Below are 20508 nucleotides of genomic sequence, written 5' to 3'. Positions count from 1 at the left end.
CGCTACCCTGCTCATCCTGAGAATCTCTTGCCATCACAGCTGCCATCAGAAAGGACAGTCAAGCCATCACCTAGTGCTCAGCTGTGGCTGCGTTCAAAATTCACTCTCTGGCACAGAGCACCCAAGGCCATACAAAGGATGTGCCTACTACGCAGCAAGTTAATGGCAAAGAAACATTTGAGTGTAGTACTCAGCACTTCACAGCCAAAAACGTACCAGGTCACCAAGACAAGAAGAGGAGACTGTTAGCAAGAGGAAAGTCACAATGCAGCAGACAGTAAAACAGCTGAAGTATAATGACAAACCCAGAGACAATGAGAAGACTATAACTGGTCCCTGTAGAGACTCAAGTGGCATGTGAAGAATCCATGGTATTGCCCAGTTAAAGTACAATTCTGGACTCTCCATGTTCCTAAGTTAAAACAAATGAAATTTTCAGACTGAGGCATTCTGGAGAATATGAATAACCTCTTTATGGACATGAGATTAAACTGCACGGTTACAGAGCTCACAAACAGTTATCATCCCTAGGTCTCTGTATACAGAACACTATATAAAACATTGTACTTTAATCCCCCAAAGCTCCTTCCTCAACACATAGCTTTTCCTTTAGTTTTTCCACTCTGGTAGTTTTGAAGAACACCAATCCATACTAATACCACCTAGTTCTTCTATTGCACTTTTCATCATTGGATCACAAAGTACAGTACAAAGGGGATCAGTATTTGCTCCACTTTACTGGTAGAGAAACTGAGTCATGGAGAGAGGAAGTGACTTGCCCAAGATCACTATGGAAACCAGCTGCCGAGCGGAGAACAAAACATAGGTCTCCTCAGTCTGGTACTCTATCTACTAGCCCATGTGGCTCTGCTGAAATACCCAATTCATTTTACATCCCTCATCACATCTCTCACCACATTTCTTAAATAGAAATTCATTTTTTGAAGAAAGATAAATTGCAGAGACATCCTGAAATATTAGATTATTACTCTATTTTTAAATTTATTTCTGGTAGCTTTTCACCAGTCCTATACCCTAGGACAAAGATATCTTGTATGGTTTCATTGCTGGTTTGTGATCTAAAGAGAATCAAAGCAGTCAATCCAGATAAGTAATGATAAACCCAGTGCTTAATTCCTAAGGAAAGAGGTGCTGGTGCTCAAGCAATTTTTTTACATTCATAACTGATGTAGCAAATCCAGAGGTGCCAGGGGCATGAATCATTAAGCCTAGAGGTGCCGAGGTTCAGCCCTGGCAAGTCCTGGCATTAATGAAACACAGGATAAACCTCAAAACATTCAGAAGGGATTAGCTTGAAAGAGTCCCTATTAATATGAATGCTAACCCAGCCACTAACCAAACCTCTAAGCCTAGAGAGGTCTTTCCCACTAGACCTACAAGGAGGTCCTTTCTTCAACAAAGCCCTATCCAATCTTTGGTTCCCATTTGCATTGCTTCTCCCATCTCACAACCTGGGATATCTAATAAGGACCCACCAGCATGGATAGCTCTTTGGACTAGACTTGTCTGATGAAATATCTACTAGCATTCTTGGGCTATGTCTACACAGCAGCGTTATTTTGGAATAACATAGTCAGTATCGACACACAAGCAGTTCTTTTGACATAATGTTGAAATAATGCTGAGGTGAAGAACTGCTTACTCTAATTCCTATAACCCTTATTGTATGAGTAGTAAGGGAAGTCAGGGGAAGAGTGGTCTATCTTGAAGTAACTGCTGTGTAGACAGCACCAAAAGTCAAAATAAGCTATTCTGACTTGAGCTACGCAATCAGCGTGCCCTTGGACTGCACTATTGCTCCTGTTACTGGAATGTCCAAGTTTGTTTGTGGGAGTTTCCTTATTAGTGGTGCACAGGACATTGTGGGGAACAAACACACAAGACCAAAATCAACTAAACCCCCCAAACAAAACAAAAAGCCTCAGAGGAAGTTCAAAAGATGACCAATGTAAAAGGAATGATGTGTTTAGTCCAGCCAAGAGGTCACCAGAACTTCGGCATGCTCATTGACTCTTAAAAGAGAAGGAGCAGTTATGAGAGTGAGAAAGGAGGTTACAAATTTGAGTGGTTTTTTTTTCAGGGTTAAGGTAGGACAGGAACATGGGAAATGATTGGAGTTTCTCAGATGCTGTACAACAGGGATGGGGAACCTAAGTCCTGGAGGCCAGATGCAGCCTGCATGAGGCCCCTGAGTCACAGGACAGCCTCCTGTCCCCAGCACTGGGGACCCCGGCCTGGCACTCCAGCCTCCCCTGGCACCACATCACCATACAGGTGGAGCATACAAAGTCTACTAGGCTGGACCCCCCTAGGCTCAGTGGCCCTGACCCCGAAAAGATTCCCCACTCATGCAAAAAATCTTGGAGCCCTTGCAAGATTGATTTTGTGTGTGTGTGTGTGTGTGTCTCCAGTGATCAAACAGACATTCAATGAACATAGAGGAAAATCCTAAGTGAGCCACCTGTGCTGCAGTTTTCTCTGTGACTCGGCAAGTCTTTTAAGGTTCTTGCCATTATCATATAGGATATGGTTCCTGGAAGCTTAAACTATGTGACAAGGGCTACAAATAGAAGCAGCTATCAAGGTTAAAAGTCACGTAACTCATAAGACTCATACTATTTTCAAAACCGTGAAGACACAGATATAGTGGCTCAATTATATTGAAGAATTGATTAAATGCCTTGAAAGAGGTCTGAGAGCAAAATACAGTGAAGGATAGAACTCTCCAGGAGAAGCTACTATTCCTATATGTTGCCCAGAGTGTATAGTAGATTTACCATAACAAATCTCTTCAATGGTGGTTTCACCTAACATTTTCTCTGAAGATGGACAATGCAGCAATGTTTCCCCTAGTAGTACTTTAAAGACTAACAAGATGGTTTATTAGATGATGAGCTTTCGTGGGCCAGACCCACTTCCTCAGATCAAATAGTGGAAGAAAATAGTCACAACCATATATACCAAAGGATACAATTTAAAAAAAAAATGAACACATATGAAAAGGACAAATCACATTTCAGAACAGGAGGGGGATGCGGGGGGGGGGGGAAGGAAGGAAGGAAGGTAACATGTCATTCATGTTAAAATTCGACACTCTCCGAGAAGGAATGAACAAACACTCAAACTATCTTACCCATTACCAAGATAGCTTCCCCAATTATCACCTCTAATTCCATTAGCTCACAAACATCCCACTCTCCCCACCTCTAATATCATCAATTCACAGACACTTACCTTCCTTCCTTCCCCCCCCCCCCCCCCCCCCCCCCCGCATCCCGCTCCTGTTCTGAAATGTGATTTGTCCTTTTCATATGTGTTCATTTTTTTTTAATTGTATCCTTTGGTATATATAGTTGTGACTATTTTCTTCCACTATTTGATCTGAGGAAGTGGGTCTGGCCCACGAAAGCTCATCATCTAATAAACCATCTTGTTAGTCTTTAAAGTGCTACATTGTCCTGCATTTTGCTTCAGCTATCCCAGACTAACACGGGTACATTTCTATTACTATTCCCCTAGTAGTGATATCCTTTCCCAGTAGCAGCTAGACAGCTGTGCAGGAAAGGAGTCTTTTCAAATTTTATGGAGAGTTTACATCCCTAAATCCTTACTTAACATTTTATTGTAAGCTAATATGGTGTTTACAGTCCATTAAAGATCTAAGCACCTCTATGCATGTAGTTCATGCCTTTGCAATATTTATCTGCTAGAAATGGCTTCTCTATCAGACTTTACTAAAGTAGTCTTCTGATGTCACAGCACTTTATGTTATTTTGCTAAAAGAAAGTGCATTCTCCTCCCCCATCACTTTAGTTAAAAAACAACAACTGAGGCAGGCTTCAATTTAATGTTTTACCTGTCTTTTGGTAGATAACTGAACCTATTTAAATAGCTCTCCAACCTATTTAAAGGAATTCATTTCCTATGCAGTAAAGAATCAAACACAGTCCCTGGAGTGACTGTTTCCAAATTCAATTGTCTAATCTACTGAGGCCAAGGAGTATTAATACCAAATCATGGATATTTCCTAAAAGAATGATTATAAAAATACTTAAGAGAAAATATAACCTTTGCATACCAAAAGCATCAGCAGCTGGTGCATTTACTTCAATCAGCAATGATAAGCAAAGCTAAAGAACAAAGAGACTAAAGATTCTATAACCACATGACTTCAGATGATATTTAGGAATGGTAAGAAGTTCAGGATGGACCAATTTCAAAGGTCAACGGGAATAAATAAAATAGGACAAGGCCATGAAATGGCTTTTAATAAAAAAAATTGAATTTCTATAGTGCCTGCTGAGCACTCTATAATCATGAATAAAACATTACAACATTTATATGAGATAGGCATCGTGGTCTCTGTATTACAGATGCGGAAACTGAGGAATTGAAAAAGTAATGTCTACATTTTCACACATGGCCACTGATTCTGAATTCCAGTGTAGGCCCTTCCCCCAGAGGTGTGACTCAAGCCTCCTTCCTGGCTTTTGCTACTTGGTGTGGCATCTCACCTCTCTGCATATGGGTTGGTCCATCGGTTCTTTTTCTGAGACACCTTGTGCCCCCTCGCTGGGCATGGGAAACAAGGATGCTATCCCTTGAGAAAATGAGCAATGTACCCCCAACTGGCAAGGCATATAAATCCAACTACACGAGAAAAAGTATATCGACACGAACCCCAGTGAGGAAACGACACACCCCAAAACAACAATCTTGGATAGGGAGTCTTTGTTAGGAACAGGAAAATAGAGGAAGATGATTAACTACTAAGTACTAAACATTAAACAATCAACAAACTGCCTACCTCCAAACACTTAATATTTCCCAATGCTGGCCCTGGCGCCTTTTCCTGCAGATTGCACACCGAGGAGGAGTCTGGAGATGAGCGCTGAGAACGTTGGCCAGCTAAAACAAAACAAAACAAAAAGGGTCCCTTAGCTGTGTCTTCATTTCCCCCTTTCCCGAGGGACAGTATCTTCTTCTGGCTCTCTAGTTTGAAGTCCCATGGTGGGGCGGGGAGGGAGAGGGTCTTGGCTGACTCTCAGTAGTCAGTGCTGGGCCCCATCTCTGACACTCTGGATGCTGGTCTCTGCAGGGCTAGAACAACGGTATTTTTATACATTTTAAAAATGGGTTTTACTGTATGCTGTTGGCAGTCGCCACATCAAAACTTCTTGTTCAAGTGCTTGTTGTGCTTTGGAACTTGACTGTGCATTGACCCAGCACAAACCAACAGTCTCAGTGCTTGAGACTACTTATTTAATCTGTTGAATCAACTTTTATACTTCCTCAGTGGTGACTCCTTGTCTGATACCTCCTCTGGACGTAGGACCCACACAGCCCAGCTGCCTAGGATAGTACTGATCCCCAACCCTCCAAGACACCCCAGCAGACTAAGAACACAGTTTCCCAGAACTGCCTCCACATGGGCATGGTTATTTCCCTCAGGAACACATGCTAGTTTAAGCACATACAAATCCTTCTGCCAAACTGTGTCTAAGATAATTGTCACCTCGTGGCAAGTAATGGGAAGGGACACAAATTGGGTACCAACCTGGGGTGCTGCCCATGGCAGGGGTGATGGAACAAGTTTTATGGTGGGGATGTTGAGAGCCTTTGAACCAAACTGTAAACCCTGTGTGTGATGGGTACCACTTCAAGGTCACAGGGTGCTGCAGCATCACCCAGAAGCTGCCAGAGATGTTGCCCAGTACATCACAGCAGCTGCCTGGAAGAAGTGCAGCCATTGCACTGCATTATGGGTCGGGAGGGTGCAGCAACAGTGCTGAGTGTCCCCGGCAGCCTGGCTGGAAGAGGAGAGACTCTGGTCCTATCTCTTCGCTTGTAGCTCTAGCTGCTGGCCCCTTGCCTCCTCCACCCACTGCATTCGGGGAGGGGTATGTGACTCTTTTTGCCCTTTCCTGTTGTCACCTGCAGATTCAGGCAAACAATAAACACTTTTATACTACTCCTTGCCTCAGTCTTTCCCCCCACTCTTGTGCATTCAGTGGGAATTGCATCAGTGTCTTTTCAGAGCTCCAAGTCCCATCTCTTGAATTACGTTCTTCTAGCTCAGACCTTCTGATCCAGATCAGATAATGTCTTCCTCTCCCCCCAACAACTGCTGCAGAGTGTCCTGTAGCTCAGGCAGTCAAAAATGTTTCTCCTCACTCTGAAAACCTGCCCCTTTGCTCCCCTCTCCCAAATTTCAAAGCCTGTCTGTTTTTTAAAAGGCCCAAACAACATTTGGTTTCTTTTTTCTCTTTCTGGGAATTTTCTACCTCTCCAAACTCAAAGTCTCTGCAGAGAAGCTGGAAAAAATGGATTTTGCCTAGGATGCATACTCTTGCTCTGTGCAGGTAAGACCTATTCAGAAATTGATAGCCCACCTAAGGTACTCCTCCATCTCCATACAAGGAATCTCAGGCAAGAATGCAGTGAAGATCATCATAAATACTTAAACAGAAAGTTCACAATCACAAACAGAATTAATAAGCTGTTGATAAATTCTCTAAACAGTCTCATCCGCTCACCTGCTTTGTTACTTTTTCCTCTCTGGCCCAAATCTTCTGTCTGTACAGGTCCTCATTGACTTTTAAATACTGTGCCCAGGCAAGTGTGATCAGTGAGAGCCTTTGTACCAGGCAATAAACATACGAAAGTGGAAACACAAAATGGAAAATATGAAAGGACATATCTCAACATACAACTGATACATACTGTGGTTTATACCTGCCAGTTAAACCAGATTTTTAGGGCACCAAGCCAGAGAAAAAGGGCAATTTAATTTTTGCTAATTGCACCCTTTTTACTGATCACTCCTCAGTTCAGACAGACAGCTTAGTAATAATTGCATCTACTTTGTACAAGAGGAATATACAATAATGATAAACTTTTACACAGGTGCAGCTGCTTACACATACAGTATTGAAACACAGCGGAGAATTAAGCCCAGGTGTGCAAATGAATTATCGATATATACAATGAGAAGTCTGACAGAATTTGTCTTACTAACTCTACTCCTCATTCTTAAGTTTGTCTAATGACTGTCATAAAGCTATCTATGTCAATTATCTATTGGTTACCTTGCTGAATACAATGTTCCATATTCCACAATTCTTGACACTGGCATACATTTTCTCAGTTTGCTGACTTTTGGAAAAATTTGCAGAAGTCTTATGTCTTGAAGACAGGGGCAGATGAGGATTTTGTGGTGCCCCGGGCAGCACAATTTCGCAGGCCCCCCCCTTTGACACGGCACATACGCGGGGCTTCTTGAAGCGCGGGGCTTGGGGCAGCCGCCCCGCTCTCCCTGCCCTATATCCGCCACTGCTTGAAGAACAAAGGGCCAAATCATCCTCTCCAACTCTGTGTTTGGACTAAGGCAGAATACCACCTCTGTGACATTCATTGTTCACTTGCACTGAAGTCCCTCGGTTTGCTCTCTGTAAGGCTTTGGACGTGTGGGTAAGAAGGAGGTGGAGCCAACCAGAAGTATTTTTCTTTGTAGCATTGTCTTCCATTCCATGGTAGGATTTCCTGCTCAAGTTAATGTGGACATTGTGTTCCCAGTCTGCTCTGGGTTCCTCTCAGTGCTGAAGATTCAAACTAGGAAAACTCAAAGGATAATGTTTGTGTTACAAGGTTAGATCTCCGTGGTCTGGCAACCTCGGGTCCTGAATGAGGGAGTTTGCTGGACCAGAGGAAGTTAATTGCAGTCCTCCTGCCCAGCTCCACACACAGACCCATCTGCAGCCCCCCAAACGGCTCCACTCCCAGCCTCTGCTCCTTGGACTGCCCTGCTACTGCCATTGGCCCTTATAAGAAGGGCTTAGGTCCATATTTCTTCTGCCACAAGTGCCCACTGAAAACTGGCAACTCATTAGGCCATATGGGCAGCCAAGAAAGTCTTTATACCTTCACTGCAGAAACCAGGGTTGGATGTCCATTTATCATTAAAGTAGGACAATGTGTCAGCTTACATTTAATAACATTAAAGTATCCCTTCACCAGATATAGAAGTGCTGTTTACCTTGGGCTCTTACCAAATTAATTCTGATAACCTGACCTCAGAGTCACTATTCGCACAGATGAATTCATGGAGTACATATTCACAGTAACCTTTGACATGGTAACTAAATTAAATCTGATTTTCTAATAGACTTGATACTATATTTCCTACTTAAGCAGTACTCCTGCTTAAAGCCAAAAGGGTGCTATACTTGAGCAGTCAAGGAAATCAAATCATTTATAGGTAATGGCACACAGGGTCAAAGTGGACAAGGACTATATGGAGCCAAGATTATCAATACAAATAAAAATTTATTCTACACCATATATCTTTCTTGCTTCCTCAGTGTGCCATTGCTAGGCAACTGAGAATGGATTAATATTAGAATGCAAATGTATATCCGTACTCTTACATTAGTCTTCATTTGGATCGGCATGGAAAGGATTTTTAAAAACGGTCCCTGTGTGACTGATCTGAGCTCAGTATGTCTTTATTATGAAGGAGGACAAAAACATCAGAGTGTTTCCATTATGCACAACCTTTAGTGACAAACACTAGATTAGACCTCAATATAAAAAATGCAACCTTCTTCCCTGTGGACATTTTCTAATCCTCCATTTAAGCATTACAGCAATTTACTCGTATGACTTCTCATACTCTAGGGGCCATTTTTGCTATGGGTCATGTAGCAACATTGCACAAACTGGGCATCGCTAAGGCAAAGAAATCATTGCCAACATGTAATTGGCATTTTCAATTGATTGCTAATGTTTACTGCAAGTAGTATGGCATAACTAACTTAATGACTTGTCTGTTATTTAGCATCTACTGCTACTCAACTCCCTCTCTACTTTGTACATATTTCAGTCAATATTTCAGGATTATAACAATGTTTGTAACTATAGGGGGGAAAGACACAGCTTTGAGAGCATAAGAAGTGGCTGATAATTCGCTCTCTCCAGAACCTGCTGGTTCTTAAAACAACCAACCAAATAAAACAAAAAATCCCAAGCCCTCCAGTCCCTTGATAATTAGCACCCTTTGTCAAAGCTTCAGTTACAATTTGATGGAAAAATATTCCTAAATGTCAAGAACCATGCAGTCTGATAAATATGGATGACATTTAAAAAGCAAAGTCAGTCATTTCTACAAAAGCAGAAGAGGCAAAAGAAACAATGTGAATTCATGGGAGCTTTATTAATTCCATACCCTTCCTCACATATATCAAATAGTTCTTGGTTCTTTCTGGTTTTCAAGATGACTGTGATCCCTTTGCCTGGTATGAAATGCCTCATCTACATTCAGCAGTATGTTTAGCAGAGCTCTTCAGTGAAAAACCATGCATTTGAATGGACCAGGTCTTTCCACTTATGACCGTTTAGTACAATTGATTCTGAATTATCATATTTGAAGAACTCACCAAATATTTTAGTTCTCCAAGGTCATTTTAATTTAGCAAAAATACCACTCAGGGAAATGAAATACCATATATTCATAAACTGTTTTAAGAGGTGATTTAAATCAATCCCTGGCCCTCCATGATCATTCCTTAAACATTTCTGTCACTCACCAACCAATTTGAAGGAGTCATTGACATTCTAAATGACAGTAAACAGCAGCTGCAGATCTTCCCTGGAACAACTTTTAAAATTCCCTTCTTGTATGAACTGGAAGATGAATAATTTTAGCAGATTTAAGTATCTGCCTTCTGTATGTTCCTGCATTGTGAGTGGCAGTACCTCTTACAAAGAGGTCATTATTGTAACCACAGTAATTAATAATTGTATAGCAGGATAATATAATCTAATTTAATAAACAATTAACTGAAACCTCATGTGGAATTAAAATGAAATATACTAAGTCACTTTTAAGACACTACTCCCATCATAGCTACAGTGAGAGTATTCTTTATTATGCAGGTCATGAGTTCAATACCCACACTGGGTTTTAGGTTTTGACTGATAATGCAAATGCTAAAGATATGTACAACAGTATATACCCTAGAAAATTAGTGCAGAACTCATATCATACTAACAGCAGTTATCATAGCAGTAGCACAGCCAGGGCTCAGGTGTTATCACTGCTATGTACTGAGACTTAGGGCCGATTTTAAGGAGAAACTCACAAAACTTGTCAATGCCAGAGGCATAGTGCCAGTACAGTTGCACTGCCAAAGTCTGTTGTTGTTGTAGTAGTCATCCACTGATGCAAGGTCCTTTGATTGTGCCCCTGAACCATGGTCACCGGAAGCTGTTCCAATCAGGGAGTCAAACAAGAACCAATTCAAACTGGTATTTTTACTTGATCCAGAACCAAAGCTGAACAATCATTAAGTCCTTCCTAATAAAAATGTGGGTCACTGGTTAAAATAAAGGTTCAATATTTTTGAAGCCCAAGATTTAAAAAAAAAAAAAAAACCCTACAATGCTGGGGTCTTATTTTCTTTATAAAAAAGCCCCTACAAAATCACAAATAGGCATTTTATTGTTACCAGAAAGACCTGTGCCAGTGTAAAGAGAATGAGAGTAGAAGGAGGCCAGCCCATAAGAATAGAGGTGGGGGATGAGGAAGAAGGTGGGGTAGCTTCCTGCACACAACATGAAGAAGCTGGTGGGGGGCAGGAAGAGAGAAAGAGCTGAACTCTCTTAGGCTCCCCACTAGGGAGAGAAGAGATGGATTGTTCCCTTTCCCCAAAAGTTCAAACCCATGGAAAAAGGTAATGACTCCCCAACACTTTTCTTTTATACTGGTCTCCTCTCACCCATCCCTGACCCCTGAGGCAGCTCCTCCCTCTAATTGCTCCATCTGAGGCAGAGCCCAACATGACAGAGCAAGTATTGAAGACGTTATTTGGTTCACTCAAACACATTGTTCATAAAACATCATTCTATTGAATTGACACTGGACACACACAAGGGAAACGTATGTGAAGTTAAAACTTAAATAATTGTTCAACATCAAAAGAGTTTTAATTTTAGTTTTCATCTTAGAATTTACTTCCACTATGAGTGAAATTGGATTTGAACCAGCAACCAAACCATAACTTTTTTTTTGTCACCTGAACCAGAACTGAACTGAACACACTGGATGCAACTGAACCCAAAGCTGAACCAAATCAAAATAAATACCAGTTTAACTCTCTGGTCCCAATCCAAGTGAAATGTAGCCTTGCAATTTAATTGCAAAAAGATTAGAGGACAGTGCACGTCTTGGTCAATATTTTTCCTGTCATTAAAATGGATTATATTGTCCATGGCTATTTTTGATCTGTTGGAGAGTGTAAAATATGTGGCTACACAATTACTGTAACAACAGTTTTCACCCCTTTGTGAAACACAGTTGGACTATCTTTCATATCAAAGGGGAAGTATATAATGAAATCTTCTGAAATATCCAAATAAATTTCCATTTTTACATACGAGACAGAAATGGTTACAGTTACTTTACGGTCTTTTTTCCTATACGAAAGTTGCTGGCCAACTCATTAGAATGGTTTTATATATGGACTCCATTACATCTGCGTCTCATGCACATTAACTAATTTAACCTCCCAACACGACTATGCAATAGGGCAATATTTTTCCCACGTCAGAGAGAAGAGACAAGAAATACACAAATATAGGAGAGCAAGTAACTGAGCTGGTCACTGGTGTCCTAAGTCCAGTGCCTTAACCACAAGACAATCGCATCTGCCTAGTGTCAGTGTCCAATTCTAGAGGATTCTCTCTTCCTGCACATCTAGAGGCATTCTGAAGTGATAACACTAGAGACCTGCACAGCTCTATTTGGCCAAGCAGTGGTGGGGGAGGAGAGATAAATATTCTTTAAGATTTAAATTGTATGTTGGGAGACTATTTAGAAAATAGGAGTTGATTCTCACAGTCTGGGGTCCTCCACCTGGCAGGGGCCAGTGCCCAGTGGGTCAGAGAGAGCAAGGAATCTTCTGGCCATCTCCCAGAGAACTTACTCAATTCTGTCATATTGCTGCCATGAAAACATTTCCATTCTGGTAGTGATCACTTTACATCCACAAGCATGATGTGAATACAACGTGCATTAATTCATTTCCCCTGAGCTCTTGCTGAAGTATGACAGACTCACAGTTGGTCTGGGTACCATTTTGCTTCCATTGAAACCAGTGGGAAGTTTACCATTGATTTCAATAGGTGCAAGATGGGGCTGTGTGTGATCTACTGATTGCGTACTTCAGTTAAGTAAAAATCTGGCATAATCAGGCCATTGTATTGCTCTTCATGCACATGCTTGAAATAGCTATGTCACTATTCGCTTAAGTATAGATTATACATTTTCACTACATCTGTTGGAGGACCATCCAAAACACACAGACTGCAGCATCTGCCATATGATTTCATGTATATTTTACTTCAGGTGGTAAGCTTGCTTATAAATCCCTTTCTGTAATCATGTAGGATGCTATTTTGGTGATGAGTTTGGTTTGGTTCTGGTTTGGTTGGGTGTTTTTGCTGCTGATTTCTCAAATGAGCTTCTTTTCTTCTTGGATTGTTTGATATGTACTGAGAAGCGCAGCAGGACCTGTAGCCAGAATGATGTGTATCTGGAGGGAAACTACTTATTTTCTCCTCTCTCTCTGGGAATGCACAACAAAAATGGAATCCCAAGGGTAAACCACTGGACAGTGAGTTATTAAACCAACCAACCAAACCAAAAAATAGCAAGAAGACTATAGCTTAAATATTTCAAATCCTTTCAAAGAAAATAAATACAACAATTAAAAATGATTTAAAAAAAACCTTTTGCAGAAGCAACTAAATGGATACTCCAGAAGTAAGGCCCTCACAATATCTGCTCAGTACTTCTGATGCCCTAATGAGCCAGACAGGCTACCTGATGGACCACCCAGACTGATTGGTGGAGGAAACTAGCAGGCTGGTTCTTAAACTTTGTAGCAGCAGTAGCTCAGGGGCTACTTATTGTGTATGCTGGAGGATGATTTGCCTTCCTGTCCTTGACTCTCCAAACCCTGCTTCCACTTTGCTCCTCCTCTGCTCCAGCTCAGATCTTGTCCTGAACTCAGCTTTGCTCATCTTCCATTCCAGCCTTGCTCCTGCATTCCCTGACTCCTGGCAACCCACTTCCAACCTCAGTTCTGATTTCTGACTGCTTTTGCCTCAACAGTTAGCTCTGGAATGTAGACTCTGACCACTAAGCCTGATTGTCTACAACCCAGTCTGCTGACAAGACTTCCTCATGTATTAACCACCCCCAACTAGTTGAGACTTTTGGTAACATTGTCATATTTTAAAAGTAAATGTGAGTATGTTCTTGTCTGCAGTAAAAGTACTTCTGTATAAACTTCGATTGAATTCTAGCCTCCAAGCATTGACTTCTTCCTAGATGAGCTGAGTGCATTGGGTCTATTTAACCATTAGCTTTTATTGAAGGACAGATGAATATCAGTCCCTGAAGAATAGTGAATTAACTATTGCCTTGTAGCAAAGTATTTTCTATTTTCAGTTGACAATAGGTTTACTATAAGCACAGCTTTTCATAATACAACCAGAGAGTAAAGTGAAAGGTCTGCAGAAGAAAATGGAAATCTTTAGAAATAAGAATTTAACGTGCACAGCTCTTGGCTTACATTTTAGTAACTTTCAATAAAGTGATCTCTCTAGAATAATCCAGCACACTAAAGGCAATTGGTTGGATATGTAACAGGCCTAGAAATATTACTATGAACATTAAATAACATGCATTAAATATAGAGTAAGGGCAGTTTATTTTTATCCTCCACATTTTTCTATACTCAGATTCCCTGTATCCCAGTATTAAATTGACATATCAGACTAAGAAATACAGCAAAACTGCCAGTAATTATAACCACAACACTGAATTATCTTATTTAAATATAACCCACAGGCACTGAGACCACTGACAAGGGAGAGTGAAGTGCATTCTACAGCTTTGGCTAAGAGACAATTGTCTTTTAGCTTGTGGTAGAGGTATACGGCTTTAGCCCCTAAGGTTGCAGGCTCAATCCCTCCTGCCAATCAAGGTCAGTCAGCTATACATAAAAAGTCTGAAAACACATCTAATGAGAAATTTAAAAAAATACAAGATCCTATTGTGATGTTTTGTTCAGTTTTGATTCACATAGCAATTCGTACTATGCCTTTTAAATGGGAATGGATATTCAAATTCAGGTCTGGGTTATTGTAATTCTAGTTTAAAGGGCCAAATTATAGAACTTCTACTCACATTCAGCTGTAACCTTAAACAGCCCCACTCAAATCAAGCTGATTTTGGGAAGATCATCTAGTACCAAATATGCTTTCTTCTCTTTAAAAGAAAGAGAGGGAAAATAGCAGTTACGGACGTCACAGCTGCAAAGCCTGATAACCACAGTACTGATAACCATAGTGGCAAAGGATAGATGCTGTAATGATAGTAGCAGGACCTGATGCTGAACACAAGAATCTTCTTTTTCCTCCCACTAAGCATCGAGACCTTTGAAATCAACCCCTCTCTTATTTTTATGTAGCCAGAGGAGGGGAGGAAGAGCGAGTCACCCATCAGCAGAGAAGTGAGCTATAGAAGCAGTAGGATGTTTGGAGAAGCAAAATGTGAAAGGCAACTGTGATTTTCTCGGCCATAGATTATCATCAGAGTGAATTCTCCAGGTCTCTCTCAACATAACATCCAAGGCAAAGGAGGGCTCTGCGCTCAGTTTTGGGTAGGATTTTGTTGTTGATGTGTCCCCACAGTTAGCAAAACAGAATTTTCATAGAATCATAGGGCTGGAATCAGAGGGTCATCAAATCCAGCCCCCTGCCCAAAGCAGGTTCAATCCCAACTAAATCAACCCAGCCACGGCTTTGTCAAGCCAAGACTTAAAAACATCTAGGGATGGAGATTCCACCACCTCCCTAGGTAACCCATTCCGGTGCTTCACCACCCTCCTAGTGAAATAGTTTTTCCTAATATCCAATCTATACCTTCCCCATTGTAACTTGAGATCATTGCTCCTTGTTCTGCCATCCGTCACTACTGAGAACAGTCTCTCTCCATTCTCTTTGGAACCTCACTTCAGGAAGTTGAAGGCTGCTATTAAATCTCCCCTCACTCTTCTCATTTGAAGAATAAATAAGCCCAAATCCCTCAGCCTCATCTCACAGGTCATATGCTCCAGCCCCCAATCATTTTGATTGCCCTCCGCTGGGCCCTCTCCATTGCATCTACATCCTTTCTATAGTGGGGATCCCAGAACTGGATGCAATACTCCAGATGTGGCCTCACCAGAGCCGAATAAAGGGGAATAATCACTTCTCTAGATCTGCTGGTAATGTTCCTCCTAATGCAACCTAATATTCCATTAGCCTTCTTGATTACCTCCCTCATCCAGTAAGGGCCCCACACCCTCTCTGATCACCCTCTTATTGCTAAAATGCCTGTAAAAACCTTTCTTGTTACCCTTCACATTCCTTGCTAGCTGTAATTCCAATTGTGCTTTCACCTTCCTGATAACTCCCCTGCATTCTCAGGCACTATATTTATACTTCTCCCTAGTCATCTATCCAAGTTACTACTTCTTGTAAGGTTCCTTTTTGTGTTTGGCTTACTGGGGAAATCCTTGGTGAGCTTAATCTGGTCATCTACCATATTTGCTTTTCTTGTTTTGCATCGGGAAGGTTTCTTCCTGTGCCTTTAATAAGGCTTCTTTAAAAATACTGCCAGTTCTTCTGGACTCCTTTCTCCTTCATTTTAGCATCCCAGGTAATCCTGCCCATCAGTTCTCTGAGGGAGTCAAAGTCTGCTTTTCTGCAATCCAGGGTGTGTATTTTGCTACTCTCCTTTCTTCCTTTTGTCAGGATCCTGAAATCTACCATCTCATGATCACTGCTTCCCAAGTTGCCACCCACGTCTACTTTCCCTACTTGTTCCTCCCCATTTGTGAGCAATAGGTGAAACTTTCATAAAAGGTATTGCAAATACACTTACATAAGGGACCAATCTTTATACAATTTAATCTATGCAGTAGGTCAGGGACACTGGCTGGCTCAGGTGATCTGCAATATATTCAGTACAGACTTCGTTCAATGATGTGAGGCCATCTCAGGCCAGTAGGAAGAGCCATTCACCATCCTATGAAGGCTATTTAGTGGCTTACATTAACTAAATCACTGGTTTCAGTCTATTCCCCATTGCACAGGCATCATCAGTACAGCTTGCTCCCTCCTTGGTAGTCTCAGCAGCAAAGGAAAGCACTGAAGAGCCACTGATATAAAAATGTGCTTTAACCTAGGGGTGATCACTCAAGGGCAGATATAAGGCACATAAGAAGGCTGGTGCTGGGAAGATCACATAGGGCTATTCAGTGAGAGTGGAAAAAAATCACTGCTGTATAGAGGGCCAACACAAAGCCTATACACCTATTACAATGAAGCCCTTGCTTGAGAATTTAAAAAAGGGGTTTGAGTAGTGCACAGGCCTTTTTTATGGCCCTTTGCACACAGATGAACTGCCATCGGGATGAACAGAACATTTCAGTCTCTCACGCACACACGGTAACAGTATACTACAGATATAGGTCATGCCACGTGTCTAAAAATAGAGACCACTCAGAATTTTTCTCCTCTGCCTCTTGGAGTATTATCTTACAATGTATCTGTGCCTCTGTACCTTCCCTCCTCAGCATGCAGTAGTCCATATCAGCCATGATTTTTATCAGTAACTTTACTCTCAAAGGTGCTACCTAGCTGAAGTCAGGCAGGAAATTGCAAGCACTTTTTTTCTGAAAAAGGAAAATGTTTGTATCAATAATATATGAGAGATAGGTGGCAACCACAGAAAAGATAGGGACAAATGCAACTAATGTTTTGTCCAAAGAGGGGCTTGAGCACATGCTAAAGTTGTGAGTGCTCCTTATCTTTGGGAAACTCGGAAATGCATCTCGTCTGCATGGAGAACCCTTCCAAGAGACAAAACCAAACCACTGCAACCAGACACAGCCAAACTAGAAAGTTTTGATCCAAACTCTGTTATGCTAGAGTTACAATTTACTGAATAAGAATTATTAAAGTCAGGGAGACTTTTTATTATACATCATTGTTATTCTCTCCAAAACGTTTGCTTTAAATGGCAGCATTATCCCAGCAGAGTGATAGAATGCTTCCCTACAGCTGTGAGATATATTGTCCCATTTCTTCCGTTGTGTGAGGGCAGTCACAGGACTCAAAAGCTAGTTGTGACAAAGCTAGTTCTTAGTGACATCTGGCATGTTGGCAGGCTCCCTTGGCCATTAAGCTAGTAGCTCTGGAATTGCCTGTAGGTTTATCACATGGTTAGTTTGTTGATGGGCTGCCTTGTAACAAAATCATTACAAAATATCTGATGTACATGGAATTTTTGGAGTCATGTCATACTCCTTTGCCTAATTTTACTAATGCTTCTATGAGAGAGTATTTATTAGAGGAGTATGTATGCACAATGTGTCCCAGATCTGGAGTGAAGCACGGGCGATTTTTTAAAAGCACAGTTTGGCTATATGCACTATTTGCCTCACATATAAATTTTATATAGATGCCAATACACCAGGCTGACAGAGAAATTCTGTGTATCCAGTTATAGTATAATCAAATTTTAAGCCTTGATGTAGGTTCCAGATGACTAGGTGATATAGTGAGTCCTGAGGGTATGGTTCATAAAATCTGCCTAGCTAACCCATCCACCTGTCAGTAAAGGTGTTCACTAGGAGTAATGTTGAAAGCAGCATTGTTGTAGCTGTGCTGGTCCCAAGATATTAACTCATTTGCTGTCAGGGACCAGGCAAGCTAGGACCAGCTGCTAGTCTGCTCTCTCACTAACTTTGCTGCTGTGCAACCAGTGAGCCCAACTGACCTGCCTTGGAACTGACAGAGTGGCCACAGCCCTTGATTGACTGCTAAGACTGAGCAGCCTTGCATATAAACCTGGTCCCCACAGCAGATTAGCAGCTGCTCACCATGTACCAGCCCAGAGCTACTTGCCCTTGTTCCAGTCCCTGCTCCCCTTCAGCTTCAGATCTCTGGCTCTAATCCCTGGTTTAGGATGACTCTGGTTGATCCTCCAGTTCTGGCATAAGGCTTCTTTCTTTCCAGTACTGATTCCTGGCTCTGCCTCACAACTCCAGTTTACCCTCCAGCTTTGGCATTTGGCTTCCATCCCTCAGCTCATTTCTGGGACTCTGCCAACCCTGGACCCCATTTTAACCTGTAGGCTGAACTCTTGCTTCCACCTTGTTGGTTACACTTACCTTGTCTCAGTTATGTTGAAAGGCATTTGTCATGGTTATAGGATGAGCTCTTTTTTAGTCCATCTCTAGTGCATCTCCTTGAGGGCAGGTTTCACTACTTTCACCCGTCTCTGGATGGCACCCTGAAGACTTACCACTCCTAAATTCACTCTGATTTGCAGCCTTCTCCCACCTCCCCATACCAGCAGTTTTAACGTGACAAGCCCAACTGTGCTTGGCACCTGTAAACCATTTTCCTCCAGGAACTTGTGACAGCAACTGATTAAAGCTACTCAAGAACAATGTATATAAAGCAAAGCATTATTTGTTTATTCATCCAAAAGTAGAAGAAAGGGTAAAAACAATGAAGGCCTATCTATATACTTCCATCACCTAATCTTTTCTTGCAAACTTTGGTAAGGTCCATTCACCCCAGTTACCTCCATTTTTAGATTGGAAGAGCCGCAAGCAAGTTGCCAGTTTCTCTGAATCTTGTTCTCATCTCTAACCACTCACTTATTTAGACTTAGAGTCACCTGAGCCTAGTAGCATGTGAAGCAAACCATTTTCCCCACTACTGTGTGTTCAGAGCAAGATGGCTCACTATCAGAAGTTGTCTCCTCTAAGGCAATGATGATCATTCTGCAATAGATCATTTTTTGTCCTCTGTGCATTCTTGTCCCTCTAGATGGAATCCAATCTAAGATACAGTTTGTGCTTCTACCACAATGTAGCTTTCACATTTGTTACAGTGTTTCCAAAAATTCTTCTTAATGCACAGAACTTCCTGTTCTGCACTTCCACGATCTGCCATGTGTTCCGGAGCATATAATAGTGCTGGAAGGACAAGAACATTTTACAAATGTAGTTTTAGTATATAGATTATCTTCTTAGTTTGGAAAATGATCCACTGGCTTTGTCCATCCTTGGCTTCACTTCCTCAGTGGACTAGCCATTAACAGATATTGTACTTCTAAAATAATAATAAAAAAACCCTCTTCAACTCTTGTACTCCACTCAAATAATCCCACATCTGATAGCATCACCATGATCTTGGGCATCTATCTGCTGATAGAAGGTCCCAATTTAGCAGTTTCTGCTTTTTATCCTCACAACAAATCTTCATGGCATCAAAGTTAGTACTAATTTGCCAAGATCCTGAACACTCATCCACAAGGATCTGTGGACCTAGGTACCTGCCAACCTGTGACCTGCTAACAGATGACCGAATAGCAGCTGATCTCAGACAGGACTCTAAGGGTACGTCTAGACTACAGGGTTTTGTTGAAAGAATTTTGTCAACAGATACTGTTGACAAAGCTTCTGTCGACAAAGAGCATCCAGACTACATTCAGTTCTGTCGACAAAGCAAGCTGCTTTGTTGACATAACAGTGTGGACGCAAAGGACAGTTTAGATGCAATAATGCCTTATGTTGACAGAACTCTGTCGACAAAAGGCGTTATTCCTTGTAAAATTAGGTTTACCAGCGTCGACAAAACTGCTGAGTTCTGTCGACGTTATGTCGACAGAACTCAGCGGTAGCGTAGACGCAGGTTTAGTTTTGTCGACAAAAGTCCACTTTTGTCGACAAAACCCTGTAGTCTAGACACACCCTAGTAGTGGGATCTGACCGGTGGAATTCTAGAGATTCATGATTGGGACCCAGTTTCTATTTAACCCAAGCACAGGAAATGGAAGATGGCCATGCAACTTCGTTATCCCTGCTTCAGACTGCTTCCTCTGTAATATCTGCTTCTATTGATATTCTGGTAACCAGACTTTGCTTGCCTCCTGACATGTGAGTCTTGGTTTTGCTCTCTGGTTTGCTTTAGATCCTGCCTGCCATCTGACCCAGCTTGGTGCCAGACTCTTATTCCAACCACTAGGTGATACTGTCTATGCCTTAGTCATAGCATAACTACATCATCTGCAAAAATTAGGGCCTCCAGCTTATGTCTTGCTGAAACAATGCCAATGTACTCAGCAGTAGTCATCAGTCTTCTCATCACAAAGGCTATGACTATGCAGAAGAGAAGTGGGGATAGAATAGTACAGTGGTTTTCAAACTTTTTGAGTTCTGGAGCCCTTTACATGAGTAAAAATTTATGTGGAGCCCCAGTGGTCCACTGATTGTATGTGTTGTATCTATTGATATTGGCTTCATTAGAATTCCAAATTTTGTACATATATTTATCAACTCATGTGTGTTTTATTCATAAATA

General features: G+C 41.5%; 1 protein-coding gene across 3 annotated transcripts in view; it reads right to left on the bottom strand.

The window, feature by feature from the left end:
* LOC142829926 (uncharacterized) overlaps positions 1–20508 on the bottom strand; it is a 122006-nt gene that overhangs the window by 35117 nt on the left and 66381 nt on the right. For 2 of the 3 annotated variants that reach the window (XR_012904859.1, XR_012904857.1), the window contains exons 2-4: positions 7110–7641; positions 6558–6657; positions 4829–4929 (exon numbers count right to left, since the gene is read on the bottom strand). Coding sequence is in view for 1 of the 3 variants with exons in the window: in XM_075932309.1 (XP_075788424.1) it covers positions 306–412; positions 4829–4929; positions 6558–6657; positions 7110–7435 (634 nt within the window). In the remaining 2 variants the exon portion in view is untranslated. Of the gene's footprint in view, positions 1–305; positions 413–4828; positions 4930–6557; positions 6658–7109; positions 7642–20508 lie in introns of all 3 variants that reach the window. The other variant, XM_075932309.1, reaches the window with a different exon arrangement.

This window comes from Pelodiscus sinensis, chromosome 1 (genome assembly GCF_049634645.1).
Source record: "Pelodiscus sinensis isolate JC-2024 chromosome 1, ASM4963464v1, whole genome shotgun sequence".
Classification (NCBI taxonomy): domain Eukaryota; kingdom Metazoa; phylum Chordata; order Testudines; family Trionychidae; genus Pelodiscus; species Pelodiscus sinensis.
Note: the sequence above shows the minus strand (reverse complement) of the source record. Positions and strands in the feature narration are given on the sequence as shown.